At 43.5% G+C, this 21360-nt stretch overlaps 1 protein-coding gene across 2 annotated transcripts in view; it reads left to right on the forward strand.

Annotated features, from left to right (window-relative positions):
• The first annotated feature begins 4311 nt into the window (after positions 1 to 4311).
• PRMT2 (protein arginine methyltransferase 2) overlaps positions 4312 to 21360 on the forward strand; it is a 33522-nt gene continuing 16473 nt past the window's right edge. The window contains exons 1-6 of one of the 2 annotated variants that reach the window (XM_029069958.2): positions 4312 to 4485; positions 9567 to 9659; positions 14702 to 14794; positions 17441 to 17623; positions 18102 to 18263; positions 18965 to 19129. In XM_029069958.2, the coding sequence (XP_028925791.1) occupies positions 9570 to 9659; positions 14702 to 14794; positions 17441 to 17623; positions 18102 to 18263; positions 18965 to 19129 (693 nt within the window). In that variant the 5' untranslated portion in view covers positions 4312 to 4485; positions 9567 to 9569. The remainder of the gene's footprint in view (positions 4486 to 9566; positions 9660 to 14701; positions 14795 to 17440; positions 17624 to 18101; positions 18264 to 18964; positions 19130 to 21360) is intronic. The other variant, XM_029069959.2, reaches the window with a different exon arrangement.

The raw sequence follows: 21360 nt of genomic DNA on the forward strand, positions 1-21360 counted from the left end.
CCTGATTTCTTCTCCCTCTCCCTTCTGCATCACCCTGGTTTGCTCCCTTTATTCAATCCCCCCCCCCCCCAGCACTTATATACATATCTGTAATTTATTTATTTATAGATTTGTCTGTCTCCCCCTCTAGATTATAACCTTGTCCTGGGCAGGGAATGTGTCTGTTTATTGTTATATTGTATTCTCCCAAGTGCTTAGAACAGTATTCTGCCAACAGTAATAGTATTTGTTGAGTGCTTAGTATGTGCCAGACACTGTACTAAGCACTGGGGTGGATACAAGCAAATTAGATTGGACCGTGGTAGGGACTGTCTCTATCTGTTACCGAATTGTACTTTCCAAGCGGTTAGTACAGTGGTCTGCACACAGTAAGTGCTCAATAAATATGTTTGAATGAGTGAATGAATAGGGCTCACAGTCTTAATCCACATTTGACAGATGAATGATAGCATTTGTTAAGCACTTACTATGTGCAAATCACTGTTCTAAGCACTGGGGGAGATACAGGCTAATCAGGTTGTCCCACGTGGGGCTCACAGTCTTAATCCCCATTTTACAGATGAGGTAACTGAGGCACAGAGAAGTTAAGTGACTTAACCCCAGTCACACAGCTGACAAGTGGCAGGGCCGGGATTAGAATCCATGACCTCGGACTCCCAGGCCCGGGCTCTTTCCACTGAGCCACGCTGCTTCTCTGGGTACTGAGGCCCAGGGAAGTGAAGTAACTCCCCTCCCCTCTTCAAACACCTACTGAGAGCTCACCTCCTCCAGGAGGCCTTCCCAGACTGTCTTCCCTTTCCCTCTGCTCCTCCTCCCCTCCCCATCGCCCTGACTCCCTGCATCTACTTTACCCCCTTCCCCTCCCCACAACACTTGGGTATATTTGTGCATATTTATTGCTCTATTTATTTCCTTAATGATGTGCAATTGTCTATGGTTTTATTTATCTTTTTGAGTAATGATAATAATAATGATGATGGCATTTGTTAAGTGCTTTCTATGTGCCAAGCAGTGTTCTAAGTGCTGGGGGTACAAGGTAATCAGGTTGTCCTACGTGGGGCTCATGGTCTTAATGCCCATTTTCCAGATGAGGTCACTGAGGGCGCAGAGAAGTGACTTGCCCAAAGTCACCCAGCTGACGTGGTGGAGCCGGGATTAGAACCCACGACCTCTGATTCCCAAACCCGGGCTCTTGGCACTGAACCACGCTGCTTGATGGTAGTGAGGTCTGTCTACTTGTTTTGTTTTGTGGTCCATCTCCCCACCCCTTGGAGACTGTGAGCCCATTATGGGGTAGAGATGGTCTCTCTCTGTTGCCCAGTGGTACTTTCCAAGTGATGAGGCCTGTGTTCTGTGCACAGTAGGTGCTCAATGACTACAACTGACTGAACAAACGAAGTGACTTGAAGGCCCAAGTCACCCAGCTGACAAGTGGCGGAGGTGGCATTAGAACCCACGACCTCTGACTCCCAAGCCCGGCCTTTGCCACCAAACCACACTGCTTGCTGGCAGTGAGGCCCGTCTACTTGTTTCACTTTGTGGCTCTCAGTAGGCGCTCAGTAAGTACCACTGACTGAACGAATGAAGTGACTTGAAGCTGACAAGTGGCAGAGGCGGGATTAGAACCCACGACCTCTGACTCCCAAGCCTGGGCTCTTGCCACTGCACCACGCTGCTTGCTGGCAGTGAGACCTGTCTACTTGTTTTGTTTATGGTCCGTTCCCCCCGCTTGGAGACTGTAAGCCCGTTGTGGTGTAGGGATGGTCTCTCCCTGTTGCCTAATTGTACTTTCCAAGCGATGAGGCCTGTGTTCTGTGCACAGTAGGCGCTCAGTAACTACGACTGACTGAACTCATGAAGTGCCTCGAAGCCCCAAGTCACCCAGCAGACAAGTGGCAGGTCAGGATTAGAACCCATGCCCTCTGACTCCCAAGCCCGGGCTCTTGCCACTGCCCCACGCTGCTTGGTGGCAGTGAGGCCTGTCTACTCGTTTTGTCCTGTGTCTCAGTGGGCGCTCAGTAACTACGACTGACTGAACTCATGAAGTGCCTCTAATCCCAAGTCACCCAGCTGACACGTGGCGAGTCAGGATTAGAACCCACGACCTCTGACTCCCAACCCGGGCTCTTGCCACTGAATTATGCTGCTTGGTGGCAGTGAGACCTGTCTACTCGTTTTGTCCTGTGTCTCTCAGTGGGCACTCGGTAACTACGACTGACTGAACTCATGAAGTGCCTCGAAGCCCCAAGTCACCCTGCAGACAAGTGACGAGTCAGAATTAGAACCCATGCCCTCTGACTCCCAAGCCCGGGCTCTTGCCACTGAATTATGCTGCTTGGTGGCAGGGAGGCCTGTCTACTGGTTGTGTGTCTCTCAGTGGGCGCTCAGTAACTACGACTGACTGAACTCATGAAGTGCCTCTAATCCCAAATCACCCAGCTGACACGTGGTGAGTCAGGATTAGAACCCACGACCTCTGACTCCCATGCCCGGGCTCTTGCCACTGAATTATGCTGCTTGGTGGCAGTGAGACCTGTCTACTCGTTTTGTCCTGTGTCTCTCAGTGGGCGCTCGGTAACTATGACTGACTGAACTCATGAAGTGCCTCGAAGCCCCAAGTCACCCAACTGACAAGTGGTGAGTCAGGATTAGAACCCACGACCTCTGATTCCCAAGCCTGGGCTCTTGCCACTGCACCACGCTGCTTGCTGGCAGTGAGACCTGTCTACTGGTTTTGTTCGTGGTCCATCTCCCCACCTTGGAGACTGTAAGCCTGTTGTGGTGTAGGGATGGTCTCTCCCTGTTGCCCAATTGTACTTTCCAACCGCTGAGGCCTGTGTTCTGTGCACAGTAGGCGCTCAATAAGTATGACTGACTGAACTCATGAAGTGCCTCGTATCCTCAAGTCACCCAGCTGACACATGGCAGAGTCAGGATTAGAACCCATGACCTCTGACTTCCAAACCTGGCCTCTTGCCACTGCCACATGCTGCTTGGTGGCAGTGAGGCCCGTCTACTTGCTTTGTCCTGTGTCTCTCAGTGGGCGCTCAATAAGTACGACTGACTGAACTCATGAAGTGCCCCGAAGCCCCAAGTCACCCAGCTGACAAGTGGCGGGTCAGGATTAGAACCCACGCCCTCTGACTCCCAAGCCCGGGCTCTTGCCACTGAATTACGCTGCTTGGTGGCAGTGAGGCCTGACTACTTGTGTGTCTCTCAGTGGGCGCTCAATAACTACGACTGACTGAACTCATGAAGTGCCTCTAATCCCAAGTCACCCAGCTGACACGTGGCGAGTCAGGATTAGAACCCGTGACCTCTGATTCCCAAGCCTGGGCTCTTGCCACTGAATTATGCTGCTTGCTGGCAGGGAGGCCTGTCTACTTGTCCTGTGTCTCTCAGTGGGCGCTCAATAAGTACGACTGACTGAACTCATGAAGTGCCCCGAAGCCCCAAGTCACCCAGCTGACAAGTGGCGGGTCAGGATTAGAACCCACGCCCTCTGACTCCCAAGCCCGGGCTCTTGCCACTGAATTATGCTGCTTGCTGGCAGGGAGGCCTGTTTACTTGTTGTGTGTCTCTCAGTGGGCGCTCAGTAACTACGACTGACTGAACTCATGAAGTGCCTCTAATCCCAAATCACCCAGCTGACAAGTGGCGGGTCAGGATTAGAACCCACGCCCTCTGACTCCCAAGCCCGGGCTCTTGCCACTGAATTATGCTGCTTGCTGGCAGGGAGGCCTGTCTACTTGTTGTGTGTCTCTCAGTGGGCGCTCGGTAACTACGACTGACTGAACTCATGAAGTGCCTCTAATCCCAAATCACCCAGCTGACAAGTGGCGAGTCAGGATTAGAACCCACGCCCTCTGACTCCCAAGCCCGGGCTCTTGCCACTGAATTATGCTGCTTGCTGGCAGGGAGGCCTGTCTACTTGTTGTGTGTCTCTCAGTGGGCGCTCGGTAACTACGACTGACTGAACTCATGAAGTGCCTCTAATCCCAAATCACCCAACTGACACGTGGCGAGTCAGGATTAGAACCCAGGTCCCCCCGAGGCCCTAAGCCCGCGCCGCTTTCCGTCGGGCAGGGCGGGCTTCCCCTCAGACGCCGCCATTGCCGGTCCCTCCCTTCTTCCCGCCCTTCTTCCCGCCCTTCTTCCCGCCCTCAGAGCGCGCCCCCGCCGCTCGCTCCCGCTGCCATTGCGCCTGCGCAGTGGGGCGGGGCCGAGCAGCTCGTCCCCGCGGCGGTCGGTCGGGCTTGCTGGTCCCCTCGCCTTGCGGCCTAGCGCCCGGGACCCCCCACCCCGACCCCCCTTTTTCGTCTTTTTCAGACCTTCCCCCCGCCCCGATTTCTCCCCCCCTCCAAAGAACCGCCTCCCCGCTTTTCCTCTGGGTGGCCGGACTAGCCCTAAAATCGGTTAAGGACAGATAAGACGCCCTCCGGGGCCACACGCCGAAAAACCGACTTTTCGCGCCTGTCGAATTAGGTATGACGCTCACCCTGATTTTGAAAGTGTCGAGGGCCTCGTCGTAATGATGCTGATGATTTTGGCCTCATCATCCTAATAGTAATGATGTTGGCCTCATCCTAATAATACTAATGATTTTGGCCTCATCATAATAATGCTAATGATTTTGGCCTCATCATCCTAATAGTAATGATGTTGGCCTCATCCCAATAATGATGATATTGGCCTCATAATAATAATACTAATGATTTTGGCCGCATCATAATAATGCTAATGATTTTGGCCTCATCATAATAATGCTGATGATTTTGGCCTCATCATCATAATAGTAATGATGTTGGCCTCGTCCTAATGATATTGGCCTCATAATAATAATAATGATTTTGGCCTCATCATAATAATGCTGATGATTTTGGCCTCATCATCATAATAGTGATGATGTTGGCCTCATCCTAATAATGATGATATTGGCCTCATCATAATAATGCGAATGATTTTGACCTCATCATAATAATGCGAATGATTTTGACCTCATCGTCATAATAGTAATGATATTGGCCTCATCATAATAATGCTAATGATTTTGACCTCATCATAGTAATGCTGAAGAGTTTGGCCTCATCATCATAATAGTAATGATGTTGGCCTCATCCTAATAATGATATTGGCCTCATCATAATAATTCCAATGATGTTGGCCTCATGATAATAATAGTAATGATTTTGGCCTCATAATAATAATACTAATGATGTTGGCCTCAATAATAATAATACTAATGATGTTGGCCTTGTCATAATAATGCTAATGATGTTGGCCTCGTCGTAATAATGCTAATGATATTGGCCTTGTCATAATAATTCTAATGATGTTGGCCTCATGATAATAATAGTAATGATTTTGGCCTCATCATGATAATGCTATTGATGTTGGCCTCGTCATAATAATGCTGATGATGTTGGCCTCATCATAATAATACTAATGATTTTGGCCTCATCATAATAATGCTCATGATGTTGGCCTCATCATAATAATTCTAATGATGTTGGCCTCATGATAATAATAGTAATGATTTTGGCCTCATCATGATAATGCTAATGATGTTGGCCTCGTCATAATAATGCTGATGATGTTGGCCTCATCATAATAATACTAATGATTTTGGCCTCATCATAATAATGCTCATGATGTTGGCCTCATCATAATAATTCTAATGATGTTGGCCTCATGATAATAATAGTAATGATTTTGGCCTCATCATGATAATGCTAATGATGTTGGCCTCGTCATAATAATGCTGATGATGTTGGCCTCATCATAATAATACTAATGATGTTGGCCTCATGATAATAATAGTAATGATTTTGGCCTCATCATAATAATGCTCATGATGTTGGCCTCATCATAATAACAGTAATGATTTTGGCCTCCTCATAATAATACTCATGATGTTGGCCTTATCCTAATAATGGTAATGATTTTGGCCTCATCATAATTTTGCTAATGATGTTGGTCTCATGATAATAGTAGTAATGATTTTGGCCTCCTCATAATAATACTCATGATGTTGGCCTTATCCTAATAATGCTACTGATTTTGGCCTCATCATAATAATGCTTATGATGTTGGCCTCATGATAATAATAGTAATGATTTTGGCCTCATCATAATAATGCCAATGATGTTGGCCTCATGATAATAATAGTAATGATTTTGGCCTCATCATAATAATGCTCATGATGTTGGCCTCATCATAATAATAGTAATGATTTTGGCCTCATCATAATAATGCTGATGATGTTGGCCTCATCATAATGACAGTAATGATTTTGGCCTCCTCATAATAATACTCATGATGTTGGCCTTATCCTAATAATGGTAATGATTTTGGCCTCATCATAATTTTGCTAATGATGATGATAGTAGTAATGATTTTGGCCTCCTCATAATAATACTCATGATGTTGGCCTTATCCTAATAATGCTACTGATTTTGGCCTCATCATAATAATGCTCATGATGTTGGCCTCATGATAATAATAGTAATGATTTTGGCCTCATCATAATAATGCCAATGATGTTGGCCTCATAATAATAGTAATGATCTTGGCCTCATCATAATAATACTAATGATGTTGGCCTCTTGATAATAATACTAATGATGTTGGCCTCATCATCATAATACTAATGATGTTGGCCTCTTGATAATAATACTAATGATGTTGGCCTCATCATAATAATGCTAATGATGTTGGCCTCATAATAATAATACTAATGATGTTGGTATTTGTTAAGCACTTACTGTGTGCCAGGCACTGTTCATTCACCAGTAAAGAGTAACATTCATTTTTTATTCAGTGGTCTTTATTGAGAGCTTACTATGCGCAGAGCACTGGACTCAGTGCTTGGATGGTGCAATGGGACAACAGATAGAGACCCTCCCTGCCTAATAATAATAATAATAATGATGGTATTTGTTAAGCGCTTACTGTGTTCCAGGCACTGTTCATTCACCTGTAAAGAGTAACATTCATTTTTTATTCAGTGGTACTTATTGAGTGCTTACTATGTGCAGAGCACTGTACTCAGTGCTTGGATGGTACAATTGGGTAGCAGATAGAGACCCTCCCTGCCCAATAATAATAATAATAATGATGGTATTTGTTAAGCGCTTACTGTGTGCTAGGCAATGTTCATTCATTGTAAAGAGTAAAATTAATTTTTTATTCAATGGTATTTATTGAGTGCTTACTATACGCAGAGTACTGTAATATAATAATAATGTTATTTGTTAAGCGCTTACTATGTGCAGAGCACTGTTCTAAGTGCTGGGGTAGATAGAGAGTAATCAGGTTGTCCCACATGAGGCTCATAGTCTCAATTCCCATTTTACAGTTGAGGTGACTGAGGCCCAGAGAAGTGAAATGACTCGCCCTGAGTCACACATTTGACAAGTGGCAGAGCTGGGATTTGAACCCATGACCTCTGACTCCCAAGCCCAGGCTCTTTCCACTGAGCCACGCTGTTCTCAGCGCTTGGATGGTGCAATGGGGCAACAGATAGAGACCCTCCCTGCCCAATAATAATAATAATGATGGCATTTGAGTGCTTACTATGTGCAGAGCACTGTACTCAGCGCTTGGATGGTACAATGGGGCAACATATAGAGACCCTCCTTGCCCAATAATAATAATAAGGATGGCATTTGTTAAGCGCTTAATATCTGCAGAGCACTGTACTAAGCGTTTGGAATGTACAATTCGGCAACAGTTATCGTCCAGATTTCTCTGAAAGCAGATTAATGCTAATAATAATAATGTTGGTGTTTCTTAAGCACTTACTAGGTACAGAGCACTGTTCTAAGCGCTGGGGTAGATACAGGGTAATCAGGTTGTCCCACGTGGGGCTCACAGTCTTTTTAATCCCCCTTTTACAGATGAGGTGACTGAGGCACCGAGAAGTGAAGTGACTTGCCCAAAGTCACACAGCTGACAGGTGGCAGAGCCAGGATTAGAATCCATGACCTCTGACTCCTAGGCCCGGGCTCTTTCTACTGAGCCCCGCTGCGGCTCAAGAGAGGACAAAAAAGGTTAAAGTGACTTAGCCGAAAACCCTCAGAAATAAATCATCAAAAGGCAAATGGAAGCGAAGTGTTTCAACCCCTAGCTTGATTTAATCCTCTAGTCTCTGCTGCCTCGAGTTTTTTCTTTTGCATCTTCGTTTTTCAGATAAGGCATCTGATTCTTAATTAAAGGGCTGATTTTTCAGAAGGGAGCATTTTCAGAAGCATCGGTTTTGTATCCTGCATTTACCCACGTCCTCTTGGTCGTTTATCGGTTGTGCTGTGGACGTTGGTGAAGGGGGATGAAAATAAGACCCATCGGTTGTGTTTTGGCAGCGAAATTAAGCAGTGACTTTGGCACTGCACAAATCAATGGTGGATTTTGCCAAAACATGTCCAATTGAAAGAAGACTCCCCGAGTGGTCCACGGGGAGTAAGTTCTTTATGAGCTTATAATACTAATTATGGTATTTGTTAAGCGCTTACTATATGCAAAGCACTGTTGTAAGCATTGGGGTGGATACAAGGTAATCAGGTGGTCCTACATGGGGCTCGCAGTCTTAATCCCCAATTTATAATAATGTTGGTATTTGTTAAGCGCTTACTATGTGCCGAGCACTGTTCTAAGCGCTGGGGAAGATACAGAGTAATCAGGTTGTCCCACGTGAGGCTCACCGTCTTCATCTCCATTTTACAAATGAGATAACTGAGGCACCGAAAAGTGAAGTGACTTGCCCAAAGTCACCCAGCTGACAGGTGGTGGAGTCGGGATTAGAACCCATGACCTCTGACTCCTAAGCCAGGGCTCTTTCCACTGAGCCATGTTGCTTCTTATGAACGTTAGTTCATTAGTTCATATAGTTCATATTAGCTCAGTAGAACATTAGCCCGTTGTTGGGCAGGGATTGTCTCTATCTGTCGCCGAATTGTACATTCCAAGTGCTTAGTCCAGTGCTCAGCACACAGTAAGCACTCAATAAATACGATTGAATGAACGAACATTAGTTCGTAAGTATTTCTCGAAGTCAACATTAACCTCAAGAACATCAACAGTGAAGTCCCAGAGTCCTAGCCTAACTTTTGGAAATTTTCCTTTAGATCATTTACCTCAAACTCAGAGGTAATTTGAAGTCACTGTTGAGCAGTGGATAGCTCAAGTCACCTGTCCTTTAATTTAAATTTTGAAAAGCTTAAGAATGAATAAGGCCAAAAGTCTTTATAACTCTATTTTTACTTTCATTTATTGTCTTTAATATATAGGTGGGCCAACCAACAGAAATTGCTGAATTCTGTTAATTTAATGGTCAGCTAATTATGAGAGAAGAATAGGCATTAGTGGCAATCACTTGAAAACTGCGTACTTCTATCATTCGAGAATTGTGAATGCAATATTAGGTTAAGTAGCTCTTATTTCTTAGAACATTTTTTGTGTTTGGTTGAAGGCCAAATAAACTGCCATTACTACCACTATTATTATTACAATGAGGCCCATCTATATCATTGAGTTCAAATCTTTACTCTTTCTTTTCTTCTAAAAACTAGAAAATGAAGCCCAATAGTGCAGAGCACCCAAAATGTGAAGGCGAATCTGAAGTAACTATGTCCACCTCAGATTACTGCACAAGTGAATCGCAGGTAATTCAATATTTGCATGTGATCGTATGTATTTAAAATGACCTGACTACAATGAGTTTAAAATGCTTTGGATTGAATCCTAGAGGGAGCGTGTAAAATGTCATAGAGCAGGGTAGTCTGTGCATTTGGATGCTGAAGTTTTTTACGGCAGAATCAGGTATCATAAAGTTGTTAAGCGCTTACTATATGCAAAACACTGTTCTAAGCACTGGGGGATACAAGGTGATTAGGTTGTCCCACGTGAGGCTCACAGTCTTAATCCCCATTTTACAGATAAGGGAACTGAGGCCCAGAGAAGTGAAGTGACTTGCCCACAGTCACACAGTTGCCAAGTGGCAGAGCGGGATTCGAACCCATGACCTCTGACTCCCAAGCCCAGGCTCTTTCCACTGAGCCACGCTGCTTCCCATGAAGTGTTAGTATCATCTAACACTTCACCAACACTTTCAGCTGCGAACTGCCGATGCCACTTATCTTTAATAGAGTTTGCCTACATATTTATTGTAGAAACCTTTATCTGCTGGAAGGACCTGCACATATTATTTTTCTATTTTGGTCAATAGGTAAATTTTATATATACTTTAAGATTTGAAAAGGTTATTTATCTCTACACTTCTTGGTTCTTCTGTTAAGACCATTCGGAGAATGTTAACCATGATCCTGGTTTCCATGCTAGATACGTTGTTGACTCTTTAGCCAATTTAGTAGTCAGAAATGGCCAGATTTTATATGTTCCTGTCCTGATTCGCCTCCTTACCATGCACCTCCAGGTTCCCTCTGTTTTCTTCTTTCTGCATTTTCTTCCTCTTGCCCTATTCCTCTTTCGTTTGCGCACACACGCACACACACAGGGTCAGAAATCATTTAATCAATAGTATGTATGCAGAGCCCTGTACTAAACACTTGGGAAAGTACAATAAAAGTTGTAGGCATGGTTCTTGCCCTCAAGGAGCTTACAGTATAACAGAGGAGACAGACATTAAAATACATTATAGACAGGGGGCAGTGATATCATATAAAAATATGAAGCTGAGTGCAGTGGGGTATGAGGGTGTGAGTTCCCGAGTACGTAGGTGATGCAGAACTGCTGAAGTGGCAGGATAAGAAATTAGGGTGGAAAAATCAGAAAAAGCCTCCTGGAGGAGATGTGATGTCAGAATCATTCAGTCAGTCGATCAGTCGGGTATTTCTTGACTACTAACTGTGTGTAGAGAGCTGTTGTAAGGTTTTGAGGGAGTAAAGTACAACAGAATTAGTAGACATGATCCCTGCCCTCAAGGAGTTAACAATCCAGTGGGCAAGACAGACATTTGAATAAACAACAGATAGGAGAAGGAGCATTCAAGCTTTATTAAGTGTTGCTTGATTATCGAAGTGTGCATCGGTGCTGTCGAAGGGAAAGCCAGTAGCGAGGGGCTGTGAGAGGTTAATCAGGGAAGGCTTCCTGGAGGAGGCATGATTTTAATAGTGTTTTGAAGTTGGGGAGAGTTGTGGCCTATCAGATATGAAGGGGAGGGTGTTCTAAGCAGGAGGGAGAACATGGGCAAGGGGTTGGTTGATGGCGAGGGAGATGAGATCGAGGTACAGTAAGTGGGTTAGTGTTAGAGGAGTGAAATGAGTGGGTTGGATGATAATGGAAGATAAATGTGGTTATGTATGTTGGAGAGAGTTTTGAGGATGGGAACAACAGAAGTCTGTGGATATGAAGTCGGGAGAGAGCATCAGGCAGGAGGGTGGCATGAGCACAAGGTTGGTGGTGAGAGAGACAATAATGAGGCGTAGGAAATAGGTTGGCTTGAGAGGAGCCAAGTGAGTGATCTGGGATGTAGTAAGAGAGATATGAGGATAAATAGGGGGGAAAAACTGATTGCCTGCCTTGATAAGCCAGTTGGTCATGAGTTTCTGCTTGATGCAGAGAGGAATAGATAATCCTCGAGGGTTTTGAGGAATGGGAAGATGTGCATACAGCGTTTTAGAAAAATCATCCAGACAGCAGAATGAAATAGGGACTGGGGCCCGGTGGTCTTTGAGGAGGCTGCTGCCGTAGTCAAGCCCAGATATGACAAGTGTTTGGACCAATGGAGTGGTGGTGATATTTTTATCTACCAACCGAGTTGCAGATCTTTCTCTTTATATTCAGTATTTCCTCCATCTGCGTGTCCTTCTTTTGTCAGTGAGGAAATGTCAGAAGTGTCCCTCAGACAACATGGTATCACAGATGAAAATGGGGAGACAGCGTCAGCCAGGGTGATATGGCACACTGCCGCCAAGAAGGCAGTATGGCTTAGTGGATAGACCTTGGGCCTAGGAGTCAGAAGGACCTGGGTTCTAATGCCAGCTCTGCCATTTGTCTGCTGTGTGACCTTGGGCAAGTCACTTTACTTCCTTGTGCCTTGGTTACCTCATCTGTAAAGTGGGGATTAAGACTGTGAGCCCCATTTGGGACATGGACTGTGTTCAACCTCATTAGTTTGTATCTACCCCAGTCGCTTAGTACAGTGCTTGGTATATAATAAGCGCTTAACAAATGCCATTAAATAAAAACAACAAAGCGAAAACTATGGAGCTTAGGTGACAGAGAGGGCTCCCAGTATCAAGGAAGATAGTATTGGGAAGCTCTGTTGGAGTGCATGTTTTTGGCTAGAAAGTAACAGGAGATTCAAGGAACATTTTTCCAATGAAATACCTCCTCCAGGATACTGTGTGATGTGTTTTCAGAAGAAATGGTCTCCATATCAGTCATGTAGTGAGTAGTATAATGCTAACTTTCCTTAACGTGGGCTTTTGCAAAATGCAACCCCCATGTTATAGCATAGCTAAGGACAGAGGTCTTTAAAATATTTACAATGATCACTATGAAAATACACCACAATATCAGTCTGACGTGGCAAAGGAGAAGTGAAGAGAAAGCCCCAAGGTGCTCTCCCTTTGCTTCACTCGGGGTTGCTGTTCTGCTTGTCTTTGAGGCAGTGAGATGAGTTCCAAGAAGTTCAAAAGTTAATTCAAAAATGTAGAGGGAGTGGCTGTGTATCCAATATATAGGTAATATAGCTGTTTTTTAATGGTATTCGTTGAACATTTATGTGCTGGGTGCTCTACTAAGCACTGGAGTAGCTACAAGCTAATCCAGTCAGACACAGTCCCTGTCCCACGTGGAGCTCACAGTCTTAATCCCCATTTTACAGGTGAGATAACTGAGGTGAGATAACTAGACACGTTAAGTGACTTGCCCCAGGTCCATGCTGCTGCTTCTCTGCCCTTTTCCTCTTGAGAGGCCTCCCCAGGGAACTTTTTCTCTGTCTGAACTGACAATCCTAGGAACCAACGTAAATCAACTCAGAATAGGCAAGAGAGAGAGCCTTCTTTTCTTTCTGCTTTTCTGTTTTGCCTTTACTTCTGATCACCCCTTTTACTTTAGTTCTCTCAGATTGGCTACCAAGCCTGTTATAGTGTACCCTCCCAAGTCCTTAGAAGAGTACTCTGCCTACGGTAAGTGCTCAGTAAATATTGATTGATTTTTTTTTCTTTCCTCTCCCAAACTGAGCAGGTGTGGTGGGACCCCCAGACAGGGTGTGCTTAGAGGATGTAGGGTGCAATATCAGTGGATGAGGCATGTGATCTTGTATGTACCTTGTATTCCAGCTCTGCCATTTGCCTGCCAGTGGGTGAGCCACTTGACTTCTATGTGCCTCAATTTCCTCTACTTTAAAAGGGTGATTAAATATTTGTTCTCCCTCCTATTTAAGCTGTAAGCCCCATGAGGGACAGAGACTGTGTCTGACCTAATTATACACTCCAGTGCTTAGTACAGTTCTTGGCTCAGGATAGGCACTTAACAAAAAACATTATTATTATTATTACATGCTTTAGCCAAGTAGCTAGAGGGTGAGGATGGGGAAAGGACCTCAAAACTGATCTCCTTACTTTGGGTGCTAAAACAGGACAGTACACTCCTGGATACCCCAATAATAGCACCCATATACTATGCACTGATCGATTGATCAGTGTCTGTTTCCCTCTGCAGACTATAAATTCTCTATAGGCAGGGAGCATGTCTACCAACTCTGTTGCAATGTACTCCCCTAAGCGCTTAGTACAGTACTCTGCACACAGCAAGCAATTAATAAATAAGATATAAAAAACCAGGGCTTTTTTAATGACTTTTTCCTTACCTTGTGGTTGTTAGAATGAAAGGGGAAGTAGAAGAGGAGGAGAGGAAGGCTCCAAATGCCAGTGCAGGAAGAAATCCCCGCCACTGTCTCAGCAAGCTTTCTGCTTTCGTTTTTGTCTCTGATCAGTGTGTAACTGGAATGGGAGAGGAGTAAAAGGAAGGAAAAATGAAAGAGTTGACACTAAAGTAGCAAATTTGTTGGTCAGTAAGATTTAGGCCATTTTTAGGGAACTTATAAGTGTGTCTCTTGATATAATTAAATCCAGCGATTCTTTTACACAGCCACCAAGAAAAGATGCTAAGCATTGTAGTCTTTATCTGACAAACCTAGAGGGGAAACTATCTGTATAGGGTGTGGGAGAGGGTCTCAAAACTGGTCTTTTTATTCTGTGTGTCAAAACCAAACACCACTGGATTCTACAATAATAATAATCATATAATAAATGAGTAGGGTCTCTGACTTTTTATTGGCCCTGTACGTGGTGAGAAAAAGAGAAGTAAAGAAGCAGGACAGGAAGGTCACTGATGATAGTACAGGAAGAAAACTCCGTCGCTACCTCAGCAAACCTTTGAACTCTACTTCCACTTTTGGCTCTGATCGATGAATGGCTAGAATGAGAGCGAAGTAAGAGGAAGAGAAGAGTGAGGGAGAAAGCGAAAGAGCTGACACCAAAGTAGCAAATGTGTTGATCAATAAGGTAAAGGGCATTTTTAGGGAACTTATAATGTGTCTGAGTAGTTGTTCTATGCAAGTATCAAGAAACAATCAAATGATAAGCCATCAAAGACATTAATTTATCTGAGATTCCCAGAGGTGAGAATATCCATAGTCTAGTACCAAAATCTACTTTATAACCTGGATTTTATGCAGAATAAAGAAGAAACCGAAGAAAGCTTCATAGAGAGTTCAGAACGTGAAGAGTTCGTGGCCATTGCCAACTATTCTGCCATGGATGAAACCCAGGTAATTATGGGAAAATGTAGTGTTAAATGAAATCCTGGGTAACCCCTCTTTCATAAATAGCTCAGCTATTCCCTCCCACTGTGAGGAATGTACATTCCATAGGCATCAAGAAGAAAAGAGCTCCCATTGCCCTTTCCAGCCTTTACCTCTTCACCTGAGTGTATGTGTAGCCTTTGTTTGGCAGCCACAGCAGCAGGGAAGGTTCTGTTCCCACAATCTCTGTAAAATTGACAAGCCCAGTCCCTACTAATAATACCAACACCTGTTCTGCCTCTATGCTTTCCTTGTGGATTTCCATTTGCTTCTAATTTTAGAAATACATTAACATGTATTTAACATGAGAAGCATCTTGGCCTAATGGATAGAGCACGGGCCTGGGAGGCAGAAGGACCTGGCTTCTAATCCCGGCTCTGCCACTTGCCTGCTGTGTGACCTCGGGTAAGTCACGTCACTTCTCTGAGCCTCAGTTACCTCATCGGTAAAATGGGTATTAAGACCGGGTGCCCTATTGGGGCAGGGACTGTGTCCAACCCAGTTAACTTGTATCTACCCCAGCATTTAGTACAGTGCTGGCAACTAGTATGCACATAACAAATACCACAAAAAACAAACTAAAAAGCAGATGATTGAAATCTCTGGCAGTTGAAAGGTTTCTGCATCTACTATTTGAATATGGGACACTTAGAATTTCTGAGTCATAGCTGTGTCTGAAAACATTGACTTCTTTTAACGTGAATTTGTAAACTACCATTTAACAGTTCTGCTAGTGTAGTGAAACTAAAAAAAATCATTTTCATGAATGAATTAGTTGTGATTTTATTTCAGGGAATAAACAGTGAGCCCTATGTGGGAGGGGACTGTTTCCACCTGCTTATCGTGTATCTACCCCAGTACTTAGAACAGTGCTTGACATGTAGTAGGCCCTTAAAAAGTACCATTTAGAAAGGTGAGGGGACAGTAGACCGCAGAGAGTGAGAGATTGAAGATTGCAGTGAGGGAAGGGAGAAGAGATGAGTCAACTTTTAGGAAGTAAAAGAGGGTATGGTCAGTGGTTTCAGTAAAGGAGATGGATTTTGAAAGTAAGCAGGAGACCCTTTGCTGAGAAGTAGGAGAAAAATGAGGAGGTGAAGGGGAATCTTGGAGAAGTTTATGTTTTGGCGGTCTCAGTTTTGCCAACAGAGTAGTGAGCAAGGTCATCAGAGGCTAATGAGGATGGTGGGGTGGGCACTGGGGACTTCAAGAGGGAGTTAAAATTTTGGAAGAGTTGGTGAGGGTTGTGGACTTGGGATTCTATGAATGAGGAAAAATGAGTTGTCGAGTGAAAGAGAACTGAGTAATAAGTAATAGAGTGATGTTGTAGTGGCAGAAGGTGGCCCAGTGCCTAGATTTGCACTGGCTGCATTCCACTGCGAAGATGGAGGAGCTGAGGAAGTGGACTCTTGGGAGTGACCTAGGGCTGGGGCTTCAGTTGTGCAGGAGATGAGAGGGGATGAGGAGGGTAGATGAATCATCAACATGGAAGTCGCCAAGGATTAGAGGAGAAAGAAGCCAGAGTAGAAAGACGAGATCTGTGTCAAAGTCAGAAATGCAGGCGTGGAACTAAGAGGGCAAGAGGTAATAGTGATTAGTAGTTGTAGAAGGGGGTGAAGACAAGAAATGTGGGATTCAAAGAAGAAGGGAGCAAGACAATGAAAATGACATTGGGAAATGAAGAGCAATGTATCTCCACCCCTTTTTCCCCTGAATTAGAGAGTGGAAGACGATGCAACCCCTTTAAGAGAGAGCATCAAGAGAGACAAGTTTTCTAGGTGAGAGCGAGGAGGAGAAGGGGAGTGGGTCAGGCAGATGACATTCATGAAAGAGAGTTGCCCATGACGGAGCAAGGGTTCCAAAGGCCAAGTTGGAATGGAGTTGTAGAAAGGGAAGGTGGTGGACGAGCAGGATTGGGATACAAGGAGTAGATGTGAGAGGCTGGGTGATGGGAAGTTTGTGGAGGCAGTGGGAAAGAAGAACAGGAGATGTAGAGAAAGGAGGGGAGTCAAGAAGAGGGCAGGGGGGAGGCCTGCCAACACAAGAGGCCCTGTTTTGCCTTGTGGTTGAACAAACCAAAATCGTGACCCAGGCAGGAGGGAGGCAGATTTCCCCAAGAATGGCTACAAGCCTGTCAAGCTTGGGCTAAACGTGATAGACATGAGGCGTTCCCAGCTGCCGTTGGCTTTGGGCCTACGCACTTCTGAACAAAGAGGTGTGGGGTGGCATAGTTCAGCCACGCTTATGGGAAACTGCTGTCCTGACAACACAGACAAGCCATGGCGGCTGCAGTTTCATCTCTAGCTGCATCTCTAATGCTCATCATTCAAGGTTAGTGGAGATGCACCCTGGAGAGTGACAATGCCAATCATTCAAGCATAGGCCTCGGGAACAGGTACTGACTTCTGTACCAGAGTCTCTGGGAGAAAATTCGTCTCAACAGGTCCCACAAAATCTTGACTTCCTCAGTTGATCCCTAGCCAAATTTAGAAACTGCTATTTGAACACTTGTAACAAGTGGAATTTATTACTGAAGAGTATTTCAAAAATTTTAATGATTATGTTTTATTGTTGTCTGTCTTGCCAGTAACCTGTTTTGTTTTTGGATTTTTACAGCTCAGCTTTTTGAGAGGAGATAAGATATGTATCCTGAGACACATTACCAATGATTGGTGGTGGGGTGAACACGAAGGTTGTCATGGATATATTCCAGCTAATCATATTAAGAAGTCTTTAGAGGAATGTGATATTGAAGATACATGGCAAGATGAAGAATATTTTGGCAGCTATGGAACTTTGGTATATATGTTTTTTTCAAAGAACTCTTTTAATATTTGCGGTGTTGTACATTTCAACTCACTACTCTAACTTATAACCACTTTTTCATATTTTGTTGTGCACTTTCCGGTCACTGAGTTTTCATTGATTGCCAATATCATTAGCTGTAGAGGCATTATGACCTTAGTGGATAGAGCACAGGCCTAGGAGTCAGAAGGACTTGGATTCTAATTATGGCTCTGCCACTTGTCTGCTCTGTGATCTTGGGCAAGTCACTAACTTCTCTGTGCATCAGTTACCTCATCTGTAAAACGGGGATAAAGACTGTGAACCCTATGTGGGACAATGGACTTGTCCCACCTGATTAACTTGTATCTATCCCAGCGCTCAGATAGTAAGCACTTAAGAAATACCATAAAAAAGTAATAATAGCTAATATATTGGATATTATGGCCAATCCCTTTACATTTTTGACTCTGTGAATATGTATCTCCTTTAGAAACTTCATTTAGAAATGCTAGCAGATCAACCGCGAACACTGAAGTACCATCAAGTTATCCTGCAGAACAAAGAATCCCTTAAGGACAAAGTGGTTTTGGATGTCGGTTGTGGAACTGGGATCATTAGCCTCTTCTGTGCACAGCATGCTCAGCCAAAGGCAGTGAGTAGTAAAGACGTTTTGATACTAAAAAACATTAGTGGATTATTATAAAAGGTGGGTAATCTCTTAGTGCTCTGGGAGGCTTGTCTGTTAAGCCACTGTTACTGTGGCAATATTTACTTAGGAGAGTCTTCCACTAGATTTGAAATGTAAATTCAATGGTTTTTCAGAGACATTCTCTTATCTATCCCCAATATCCAACTGCATGATTTGCTTGACAGCTGGCTGGGGTAGTGGGTGAAGTGTGTTATCATTTTACTCACTGGAAGAGATTTAAATTCATGTCTTTCTTCCCCTGGAGACTTCAGGCTTACTGTGGGCAGGGAACATTTCTATCAATTCTGTTATACTGTACTCTCCCAAATGCTCAGTACAGTGCTCTACATATAGTAAGTGCTCAATAAATACCATTGATGATGATGATTCATGCAATTGTATTTATTGAGCTCTTACAGTGTGCGGAGCACTGTACTAAGTGCTTGGAAAGTATAATACATCAATAGAGACAATCCCTGCCCACAACAAGCTCACAGAGGATAGTACAGGATATTTCTGAGTCCATTTCCAGCAACACACACAATTGAGTGTGACACTTAGGTTGGGTAGTTTTGTTTTTTGTTTTGTTTTGTGAATCAATCGCTAATTAAGAATAGATGCCATTTTAAGATTGACATACTAAAATTTGTTCCAATTTCCAACAGGTGTATGCTGTGGAAGCCAGTGAAATGGCCCAATACACTGAGCAATTGGTAATGCAGAATGGTTTTACTAACACGATTACAGTTTTCCAGCAAAGAGTTGAAAATGTGATGTTGCCAGAAAAAGTTGATGTTCTGATTTCTGAATGGATGGGCACCTGCTTACTGGTAAGAAGAAAAACGAATAAGGATTTAAAACAGAAGAGGCAGCCTTAGAAAGTGTGTGCAGCAGTGCACTCATTAACCATCATAAATTATTTTCTCTACAGTCAATTCTCCTTTAAAAAGGGTGTTGTCTTCTCGCAGAACCTTGGTCCCAGCAAAAATCATTGTTCACACCTTAACCAGTGCCTTTTGTTCTCTCCAGATAGAAGTACATTATTTGGAGAACAGTCCCTAATTTCTCATCCCTTTCTTTCATCATGCTTTATGACAGAACTGACTTGCAGGTTCCACCAAATTGTATAGGTGTCTATTTAATAGAAAGTCTTTTTAAAAGCACCATGACCATATTTTTTCTAATTTTGTATGTTTCAATATATCCTTGCCTTTGTCACAATTTTTTCTTAGTTCGGATTTTCAAAAGACCCTGATTATAGTAAAAACCCAAACACTGGGAAATTCACAGACCAGGTCTGTGAACCTAAGTCACAAAGGGGCTCTTGTTCCTGACTCAGCTGCTCCCACACCATATTCCTTATGCAGAAATTAAGATCAGCCAACACACTTTTGAGCATTGTGTCCAGATTATGTCTACAGGATCATTTTTGGTGGAAGTCGTGTGCCTAGTGGAAAGAGGATGGGTCTCAGAGTCAGAGGACCTGAGTTCTAATCTTGAATCTGTCACTTGTCAGCTCTGTGACCTCGGGCAGGTCACTTAACTTCTCTGCGCTTCTGTTTCCTCATCTGTAAAATGGGGATCAAATGCTACCTCCTCCTACTTAGGTGACTGTGCCCTATGTAGGACAGGGACTGTGTCCAACTTATCTTTCATTTACCCTAGTGCTTAGAATAATATGTGGCCCATAATAAGTGCTTTAACAGATTCCTTAAAAACAGAAGAACAACAAAAAAACCATTGTGGCTGAACTAGTTCAGCAAAGTCCTAGTGACAGTGCAACTTACATCCTTTTAAGTTGTCATTGGAATTGAACATTTTCATATTGTGGTCATTGCTTCCCTTTTAATAAGAATCTTTTAAGTGGGATTTTTGTAGATTTGCATCCTGAAATTATTTTATTGCACATCATCCACCAAGGAACGCAGAACTGTATCCTCACATCTCTTAGCAAATTTTCGGGGGAAACATACAGAAAAAGTGATTGGCTTTCTTCGGGGTTTTTCCTCTGAATTTAAAGTTTCTTCTCATTTAGTTTTCTCTGTGGATCCACAGCCTTGTGGGGAAAGTCCTCAAGCAGTAATTTTAAATTTAGAGGAAAAGATAGTGGAAAGTCTCAATCCCACCTTTATCCCTTGGTTTGTCCCTCTCTCCAAGGATGGCAGGGTGCAGGAGCTAGAGTCCAGTGGATAACATTCTGCTATTGAGGTGTAGGTATAGGATTTAACATCTGCCCTCTCTGTGGCAAGTACTATGCTAAACACAAATTTCCAGTAGTTTGAAATGCTTAACTAGTCTATTTGGAGCCCTCTGCAGTTACCAAGATGAAAATTGCTCTTCATTTGCCGGGCTTCAATCACTTAGCTTTTTGGCTCCTCCACCAAACCAAATTTTAATCTTTCTTGAAACAGTACTATCCATAAAATTCACTGGACTGGTTCCACAATCACATTTCTAAAAACAGATTAATCTGAAAAATAGTAGGAATCCCTGATCCACACAGATTAGATTAGCATTTGGGTGAAGTAGACTTTTCTCCCTACCCATTTCTCTCTGCCTCTTGTTCTTTCTTATCTTTGTGGGCAGGGAACATGTCTACCAGCTCTGTTGTATTCTCCCAACACTAAGGTCAGTGCTGTGCACATGGTAAGCACTAGGTAATAAACACCATTGATTGATTAGACCTGTAATTCCTTTCTTAATAGTAGTACATACTTGTGGAGTTTAACACACTGCAATAAGCACTTTGTAGAGAAATACAGCAAAGCAAAAGACATGTTACTTTCCCACAAATAATTTAAAACCTAATGATTTGTCACTCTCCCTGTCTCTCCCTGATACTTTTTCTTCTTCATCTAGGTTTCAAGTCTTCTGATACTGTTTTTTTCTCTCTTCCAGTTTTTATCTGCTTCTGTCCTCATTTATCATTCCATTTCCATATCCTACCCTTGTATATTCTACCATATTTGTTCTCTTGTGCTGCCCCTCTCTTTTTTTGGTATTTGCTAAGAGCTTACTATTTTGCATTATAGGATAGGTATAAGTTAATTAGGTCCGACAC

Source organism: Ornithorhynchus anatinus, chromosome 7 (assembly GCF_004115215.2).
Source record: "Ornithorhynchus anatinus isolate Pmale09 chromosome 7, mOrnAna1.pri.v4, whole genome shotgun sequence".
NCBI lineage: Eukaryota > Metazoa > Chordata > Mammalia > Monotremata > Ornithorhynchidae > Ornithorhynchus > Ornithorhynchus anatinus.